The 9,793-nt window shown below is 41.5% G+C and overlaps 1 protein-coding gene across 1 annotated transcript in view; it reads right to left on the reverse strand.

Moving 5' to 3' along the window:
• Positions 1-9,793, reverse strand: part of IL12RB2 (interleukin 12 receptor subunit beta 2) — a 116,577-nt gene that overhangs the window by 70,996 nt on the left and 35,788 nt on the right. Inside the window, exons 5-8 of the mRNA XM_004699614.2 lie at positions 5,276-5,390; positions 4,238-4,422; positions 2,893-3,035; positions 1,686-1,836 (exon numbers count right to left, since the gene is read on the reverse strand). Coding sequence (XP_004699671.1) covers positions 1,686-1,836; positions 2,893-3,035; positions 4,238-4,422; positions 5,276-5,390 — 594 coding nt within the window. The remainder of the gene's footprint in view (positions 1-1,685; positions 1,837-2,892; positions 3,036-4,237; positions 4,423-5,275; positions 5,391-9,793) is intronic.

Here is a 9,793-nt window from a genome sequence, read left to right on the forward strand (position 1 = left end):
TTTAAGACCCCAGATGCTATATCTTTTGATAGCCGGGCACCATCAGCTTTCTTCATCACATTTGCTTATTCACCGCAAATCCATTAGTTTTTCTCAATTTCTGTTACTACCACTTTACTCCACGCCATCCTTATCTGTCTCCTCAATACAGCAATGAGTTGAGTGGTTGTTTTTTTTTTCATTCTTTTTACTCTTGCCCCCAACCTCTCACAATCTGTTCTTCACCTAGTAGCCAGAATAAACACTTCTAGTTAATTGAAATGAAAACTCATCAAGCGCTTCCTACTACACTTAGGGGGAAAAAAATCCAATTCCTCACTCTGGCTTTTAAAACCCTTATGGTCTGGCCCCGGCCTATTTTCAGCTGTTCTATCTTCGCGTTCCATTCAGATCTTCACATTACTGACCCCTCCCCTGTTCAAATTCAGTTTTTAATGTTACGTCTTCAGAGAACCCTTCCTTATAGGCATCCCAATGCCGTACCATAATCCTATTTTAATTTTCTGAATTATACAGATCTCTGATATTTTAATTTTTTGTTTGTTTTCTATAATTCATCTTTCCCAACGGTGATGTTAGCCCTACAAGGGTCAAGAATTTGTCTATTTTTCTTATGTCTCCAATACTGTATAAACTGGTGGGGCATCCCAGGTGACTATAATCAAATGTTTACTGGAATGATTGAAATGGTATATTTGGGGTTGTGATGGTTAGGGATATGGTCAACTAGACGCTCCTGGCTAAGAATAGGGATGGAGCCCAGCCTAGTAACCAGGACACCTCCTGGCAACACCTCCTTGGGGGTGTGGCCTTTGGGATAAGAAGATACCTGGCAGAACTGATTTCTTTTTGGCCCTTTTCTATCTGCTGGAACCTGGTCCTAAGTCTGTTTCATCAGTTTCCTGTCATGTGGCCTGCTGATTCCAGGACCCATCAGCAGACTACCAACAGTGGATGCATTCCGCAGACCTCAGACTCCTTTACATCTGCACCCACCAGTCTGTGTCCCCACCCCATGAGCCCCCTGCTTCGTCATCCTGCTTCTTGTTTGTCGCCTTCCACAACTTCACGAGTTAGGAGAAGCTTAACTTGACCTGGACTAGGCTTATCTACTTCTGCAACTGTGTAAGCCATTTCTCTATGTACATATATCGAGATTTGTGTTCTATATACAGCACATACAAGCCTCACTGGCTTTGCTGCTCCAGAGAAGTAACTCAACGTAGCACAGTGTCCCATAGTGATAAAGTGCAAAAGCTGCATGAAGCAATGTAAGGTAAAACAGAGAGCAAAACATAAGCATTGATACATACAAAAATGAATACCTTACTAATGGTAAGACTTGAAGTAATGGTGAAATGAAAAGAGCTGGAGTTAGGTAAGTCCTAGATTCATCACTGAACTATCTGTTGCACGTTAGGCACGTGTCTTGTACTACTCATTTATTTAGAAAATGAGGCTAATTTACTATTCTCACAAGATAATCACCGTGGATGACAAATGTATGGTATTCTGAATATTCTGTAAATTTTAATCTATCACTTGGTAATCTAAACAGCAAAAATTATCTAGGGAATTAATATCTTAGTCATCCTTAACATTACCTATTAAAAATTCTTGCATTCTCCTTCCAAAATGTGTCCCCTCTCTCCTTCCCGCCCTCCTGTTTCTTTTGTAATACAGACCTTCTTCTGGTGTTTGAATCCTCAGTGCCTCACTCCAGTCACCCCAGCTTCCTGCCTGAAGATGAAACTTAGAGGAAATCTGAAATTCATATTCTGTATAGGGTTTCAGATCAAGCAAATCATGTCTTCCTTTGGCACTTGTAGCATTAACCTTAAATCAAACACATTTAAAAAGATGTCTATTAATATTAAGTTGATTTAAAGACTCTTAACCCAAAGGGAGTAAGCTAAACCAGATGACCCATTTTTGATAAATATTTCAAATCTGTAATCTTGTGAGAAAAAATGTCAATTAAGTTTCTAAATGCACATGATGTTAATCTGAAACAATGTAGAATTGAGGGAGAAAGACACACACACACAAACCCTCCTGGCTAAGAACCCTCCACATGGGTTCTAAGAAGAACCTTGAAACCTGCTGAACAAGATTAGAAACTCCCGTTTTCAAAAATCTTAGAGAAGATACAGCTGAGAATTTTTTAAAAATCTGGTCACAATTAGAATTTAATAAGCCTTTTAATACAGTCATACAACTTTTTTTCAAAAAGAAAACTTCAATTAGTTATACCTGTCTTGTGAATCAGGTATACATGGAATTAATTCTTTATTATTGTAAGTCATTGTGTTTTATAAAAGTTCTAGAAAATATCATAATCCTAAACCTTATATCATTTAAAAATAATACTTATTAGTGTATCAAATTGTGTTCTTTTAGCTTTTTAATAATCTATTCCATATAAGCCTCTATGGATATTCTCTGATATTTCTGTTTCTAATATTGTAAAAAAATATCCTCCCCCCAAAACCCACTGCCATCAAATCATTAGGAAATTAATGTTGGTTTACAGATGGCCATGACTTAAAGATTTTAGCATTAGTTATAAAAATTGAAGCTTAATAGTTGATTCTCTAATATATCTCAAGCAGATACTTTTAGGCTCACTCAAAAAATTAGTGTCATCAAGTCAATTCCAAGTTAAAACATCCTATAGGACAGAGTAGAACTGCCCCCTTACAGTTTCCAAGCTTGTAAATCTTTAGGGGACAGAAAGTCTCATCTTTCTCCCATGAAGTGGCTGGTGGTTTTGAATGGTTGACCTGTGGTTCGCAGCCCAACACATAACCTCTATGCCACCAGGACTCTTTATTTAGCTAACAAGAAAAGACAAGTCTGAGATGCCTTCCCCTTTACTCTTACAGCCATTACCATAGTCCAGGACCCACTGTTGGTGGGCCTGTATTTGAGTCGATTAAGTATCACCATTCCATCATCTCTCCAATGAAGGGTATATCTTCTCACAGAAGTATTTGTAAATGTGATTCTGATGTCCCACGGAGGAAGAGGTCTCACTAGCAACCAGGACAAAAAAGGACACTTCAGGCTCCATGCTTGCAAACTGCCTTATATATTAATATTTAGTTTAAAGAACTGAACAATGCCATTCCTAAGATGCACAACCACCAAGCTGACAAAATACATGAGATAAATCCGTTGAGTTTTTTTAAATAAAAATTTTTACTTGCTTGTAAATCATTAAGATAATTCCCTTTAATGCACTATGATTTTTATCAAATAAAATAATACCAACATTCTCAATGGTATCAAATTTTCTTACTCCAATGACTTAAAAGAAAACTAGCATGCTAAGTCCAACAGATTCCTAGGGATAAGAAAGTAGAGGTGACTGCTGGCGATTACTCCTAGAAGGAGATGATTTATTGGTACGAAAACTCTTAGGAAATGGACAGAGAAACAAGAAAGCAGGTGCAAAGAATATGGGGAGTGAAAATGGCTTAGAGATAAACTGTCTATGGACAATAGGGTGGGGAAACACTGTGAAAACATAGATGCACAGACTCATGTAATTGGCAGCATGTGTGGGAAAAGATATTAAGAGAAGAGATAAAATAGAAAGGTGTGTTAGGCTGGAATTTCAGGTAGACTAGAAGTTCAGTCCTACCTGGGATTGTCAAGACTTAGAGGTGCCTAACGGTGGCTTCTGATTTAACTGGTCCCATAGTATTTACTCAGAAATGTGCCAGAGCTGGTTCCCACCAGCTCTTAAGCTGATAAGAAGGTAAATCCTTCCAGAGAAAGATGCATTTACACCTGGATACATTCTAGTTATGGTTTGTACCTGACTGCTCTTGCCCAGCAGGACAACATGTAGCCATCTTGGATCAGTGGCAGTATCCATGGGGGTAAAACATCTCCATCCAGAGGGATCTAGACTGAGCTTCTAGAATCACCTCCCAGTCCATGGTCTCACAGGTAGTGGGTGCCCTCATGAAATTAATGCTTTCATGACTTGAAGCCAGGCACTCTTATTTCTCCAACACTGAGAATAATGTTCATTCCATTTCGCACAGCCATCTCTATATAGTTCTCAGTTAGCATTCGCTTTTATTTGAGCAAAGTCACATCTACCCTTTAGCTATCCCAGATGGCCGCTTCCCTCCACCACCACCTCCAGGGAAACAACCACTTACGCGAGACTGAAGTATTAAAAAAAGTGCCAGTGAATGACACCTCAAAGTGAAATAAAACACACCTATATCCAAGAATGTGAATGTGGATGGGAATGAAGAAGAATGTCCAAGCTTATTGCTGGCAGTAACCGTGGCTGTGTAACTGGAGTCAAGTGATTCAGGAGGTAGGCTTATTCCAAGATCCGATTTATTACAATAATGACCCTTACATTCCTTCTGCAAAGTTAAATTTCTGGGTCCTTCTAACCTGTTAAAAAAAATACAAGTATGTTAGGAAGGTACTTGATGGGCTACTTTCTCCTTTATATACAAAAGAATAAAAATTCTAGACAGTTCTATGAACATAAATAGGACCAGATCTCTCTCTTTCTCCTTCTCTCTGCATAGAACTTAGTGTGTAGTTGTGGTTATTTATAATATTTATATAGATGAGCAGCTATCTTGAATGTGCTGCCTGAATTAACAGACTGCCATCTTGCTCCTGAGGGTAGTTTCAATCATTATCCAAAGGATGCCTGGTGGCCATCTTCGCCCCAATTATACAGAAGAGCCAGGTCCTGGTACAGCTGTGGCCAGACTAGAATCCTGGCCACACCTCCTTCCAGCTCCTGTGTTCTCAGGAGGGGGGCCACCTAGTAGAAACCAGCTCGGTCTTTGGATGGGATCATGGAATCAACTCTTCAGGTCTTCTCTTCTTGTGGACCCTCAGGTCTGGAAAAGCATTTTAAAAAGAGAGGCCTTCACAGAAAGCTACCCCAAGGAAGGATCTCTTTACACATCACAAGCCCAAGAGTTTGCCACTGCAAAAGAGGGAGGTGATATTAAGTGGTTAGTGGAACCTTACTAGACCAGGGAACAACTCACAACACTTGGGCACTGGATGCCCTGAAAGAATTCTCTGAGTTAGAAATCAGATCTCACATTTGGCTGAATGAACTTGCTGGAACTAGTGAACACTGGGGTGTTAAAAATTTAAGTCTCTGATTGTCTGGAGGTGTCCCTTGCTCTCTTTTTTCCCCCAAGAAAAATATGTGTTATATATTTTTAAAGCACATCAAAGAGAAGTTCTAAGAGCCGCAAAAGTTCAGCCTTTCACTCACTGTAAAAGATAGACGGTGTAAAGGTGGGTGTCTCTCCCTCGGTCCCAGCTGCAGGCCACGGTCCCATGTTCTCCATTCTGTGTGCAAGTTATACTTTGAGGTTGTTCTGGAACAACTTTAAAAAGAAATAGAGCTCATATTTTAAACATCATAGAAGGGATATTTAGATCATACCGCTATATATTTATTTGAATAACAAGATGACAGAACTTACCAACCCTACTCTCTTCATATCTGGGAGGCATTATATAAGGGGGCTTCAAAAGTTCATGGAAAATAGAAGGAGATGATCATGAAACATTTCTGGAAACTTTTCGAAGCTCCTTGGTAGAATCCACCAAGTTCACGTTCACTATCAAAGCATATATATTTTTAATAACTGTAAAATTCTAGTAAATATGGGCTCTTAGTGTATGCCAAGCCCGGTGCTAAGAGCTTTACATGCTGTTTTCCTCAATTAAACCATATTGCAGCCACATGAGGTAGATTAACCTCATTTTATCAGCAAGGAAACTGAGAAGTTAAGTAACTTTCCCACGTTCACAAAGCTGTGAAGTAGAAGAGTCAGACTGGAGACCAGTACAGTTCATTTGAGTCCAGCCCGTTCAACCCTACCTTCTTCTGTTTGTTTGTTTTGTTTTTCAAATCATTTTATTGGGGGCTCTTAGAGTTCTTATCACAATCCAGCCAGCCATTATGTCAAGCACATTTGTACATATGTTGCCATGATCATTTTCAAAACATTTTCTTTCTACTTGAGCCCTTGGTATCAGTTCATTTTCTCCACCCCCCACCTTCCCTCCCTCATGAACCCTTGATAATTTATAATTTTTTTCATGTCATGCGTTTCTGTGGTTCGTCCCCCTGTGAGGGGGTTATATATAGATCATTGTGATTGGTTCCCCCTTTCTACCCCAACCTTCTCCTTACCCTCTTGGTATCGCTACTCTCATTATTGGTCCTGAGGGGTTTATCTGTCCTGGATTCCCTGTGTTGTGGGCTCTTATCTGTACCAGTGTACATGCTCTGGTCTAGCCAGATTTGTAAGGTAGAATTGGCATCATGATAGTGGGGGAGGGAGGAAGCATTAAAGAACTAGAGGAAAATTGTATGTTTCATTGGTGCTATACTGCACCTGTCTCTTCCTTGTGACCCTTCTGTAAGGGGATGTCCCATTGTCTACAGATGGACTTTGGGTCTCCACTCCACACTCTCCCTCATTCACATTGATAGGATTTTATGATCTGAGTCCTTGATGCCTGATATCTGATCCCATCGACACCTCATGATCACACAGGCTGATGTGCTTCTTCCATGTGAGCTTTGTTGCTTCTCAGCTAGATGGCCACTTGTTTATCTTCAAGCCTTTAAGATCCCAGATGCTCTTTTGATAGCTGGGCACCATCAGCTTTCTTCATCACATTTACTTATGCAGCCATTTTTGTCTTAAGCGAAGACAAAATGTCAGGGAAAGTGAGCATCATGAAATGTCAGGTTATTAGAACAGGGTGTTTTTGCATTGAGGGGTGCTTTAGTAGAGGCCCAATGTCCATCTGCTACTTTAATACTTAACATATAAATATATATACGTAGATCTATTTCCTTATTATTATATAAAAATATATGTACATGCCTGTATTTAGATCTCTATAAATGTCCTTTGCCTCCTAGTTCTTTCCTCTATTTCCTTTTACTTTCCTCTTGTTCCACTATCATGTTCAGTTTTCATTCGGATTTCAGTAATTCCTCTCAGCTACATTGGCCTTGATCAAGTCCCACCAGGCATCCTACACCCTCCTCACCATTGATTTTAGATCACTTCTTGTTCCCTTGTCCCTGGGTTTGTTGACACCCCACTTCCTTTCCCCCACCTCCCCTACATTCTTCTGTTCTCCCTGAGAGGTGAACATCTGGCACCTGCTCTGTTACCTAGGGTGACTGGTGAGTTACTTTTTTTAGAGTGAAGTCCATTCAAGTATTAAAACCAGTTGTCATTTCAAACTCAGACTCATGACGATGCCATATGTGTCAGAGTAGAACTGTGTTCCACAGGCCAGTCAATGGTGTCAAGATCATATCTGACCTCCTCTGACGTCTCTATTGCCAAGAAGCAGGGGTCAGCCATGCCTCCATGCTCCACCCTCCATTTTCTTATTCCAGCACTAACCATATCTCCCACACACTCGATTTCTCTGCTGGGTTCTGTAATTCATTGTAGTGGCCTCATAGAACTCACAAGAAGTACAATTATTAGGGAAGTTAATGGGTTCCCACAGGTCAGGATCAGTAGAGTAAGGAGACAGTTTGGTCCACAGCAACACCTCTTATTAGCCAGCAATCAAGTTACTCTTGGGTCCGTCACATGTTCCCTTGGCTTCTGCCTTCCTGGACTAGGAAGCCCACCTGCCATTTTGTCTCATGCTTCCATAACCTCAGCACTGCTCCTCTGGCTCTCTCCCTTGGTCTCCGTGCCACCTTTCGGATGCCTCTGGTCTCAGCCTCCGTCACTTCAGATAGAGACCTAGAACATGCTCTTCTGATGGACCTGGTCTTTCTCTCTCTGCTGCTGCTTCAACCCTGACCAAGGGCGTGGTAACGAAAACTGACCAATCCCCTCTATTAGTGTAACACAGACACTATTTGCATAGTCATTTGAAGGGAGTTACAGAGACTTGGGTCGAAGAGCCTTATTAAGCAATTTCACTCCACAATAGGGTTTCCAGAGCCTAATTTTTTTAAGAAGTAGATCACCAGGCATTTTCCCCCAAGTTACCTCTGCATGGACTTGGATCAACAATTTTTCAGTTGCCAGCTGGGCATGGTAACTATTTGCACTGCCCAGGGGCTCCATTCAATGTTGTTGTTGTTGGGTAACACTGAATTGAGTTCAGCGTACAGCAGCCCCGTCTGACAGAGCAGAACTGCCCCAGAGGTTTTTCTTGACTACAATTTTTACAGAGGCAGGTTGCCAGGTATTTATTTTCACGGAGTGGCTCAGTAGTTTGAACCACTTAACCCTCTGGTTGTTCAATTGAGCAATTACCCTATGGTGCTTTCTCCACTGACCCAGATGTACTGTCGAGATGTTTCTACCCACTAGTTCAAGTGTTACAAGAGCAAAGATACTACTTTGAGGATTAAGGTGTTGAGTTAGTTAGTTTATTGTGCCAACCTGGCCGATAAACACATGGGGGATTAATAAAAAGCTGGAGGGATAAATGGCTTGGTGAGCCTTGCCTTTTGAGTTCTAGGTTCTCTTGCTCTTTGCAATGGTCAGACCAGGGTGCAGCTGCCTCAGCAGTTCCCTGCTTCAGCTTGCAAGGCTGACTTCCTGCAAGACATCCCCAAGGAGAAGCCACATGGACCTACCCCGATGCAGCTCTGGGTGCTGGAGCAGCTGCATGGAGACCCCTGCCAGCGCTGAGATGTTTATACCTTCACTGACTTGGCTTTTTTCCTGCAGTCGGCATCATTGCATCTGCTTTGTGAGATGGAGGAGGACTTTGTGCACTGTTGTTGGACATATGGGTTAATGGGTGAATGTTGGACTTGTGGACTTGGGCAGCACTGGGTTGGGATTTTTTCTGATGCACAGTTAACCATTATATAAAATTCGCTCTTTTACATGAGTTTCTGGGGATTCGTTTCTCTAAAGTACCCAGACTAATACAGGTGTGCTTGATCCAAGCCATGGTATTTTTCTTCCTGCTTTGCGTGTGAAAGATGGACAGTGCAAATGTAGACTGGGAAAGCATGGATGCATTTGAATGATGGCATTGGTGAGGAGTCTTGAAAGTGCTATGGGCTGAAAGAAGAACAAACAAAAACGCCCCTTGGGAGTGGAGGACGGTGAGATGTCATCTTGGGTAATTTGGTCATGTTATCAGGAGAGGCCACTCTTCGGAAAGGACATCATGCTTGGTAAAGTTGAAGGGCAGTGAAAAACAGGGGGATCCTCAAGGAGATGAACTGCCTCCGTGCTGCAGCAAGAGGCTCAAACAATTGTGAGGCATGCACAGGATGAAGTGGTGTTTAGTTCTGTTGTACACAGGGGCACTCTGTGTCTGAGCCAACAACAGCCCTTAAGAGCAACACCAGCTCTTGCTATTTCCTCCGGGGTTTTCTCCCTAAATGTCATCTCCAGAGTGCTCCCTTGGAGCATTGTATGGCCATTTACAAATTAAGCAATTCTTCTTATTCACAAATATCGAATACTTCTCATAGGGCAGGCACGGCGTTATCGGTAGAAATGCAAAGGGGAATGTGTCTGGTGTCATCCCTTCTCTCATAGGGAGTGGATGTTCAAATGAAGCTGCTTGATGTTCAAAGACAATACCCAAAGCAAGAAGGTTTTCCACATATAAAGTAGGGACTGAGCATGATAGCGGGACAGGAGGAGAATCAAAGGAAATAGAGGAAAGAGCTGGGAGGAAAAGGGCATTTATAGAGTTCTAGATAAAGGCATGTGCATATGCAAATATATTTATATGAGGATGGGGAAATAGATCTATGAGCCTA

This window comes from Echinops telfairi, unplaced genomic scaffold (assembly GCF_000313985.2).
Source record: "Echinops telfairi isolate 266 unplaced genomic scaffold, ASM31398v2 ScPeMD7_443;HRSCAF=831, whole genome shotgun sequence".
In the NCBI taxonomy this organism is placed as follows: Eukaryota; Metazoa; Chordata; class Mammalia; order Afrosoricida; family Tenrecidae; genus Echinops; species Echinops telfairi.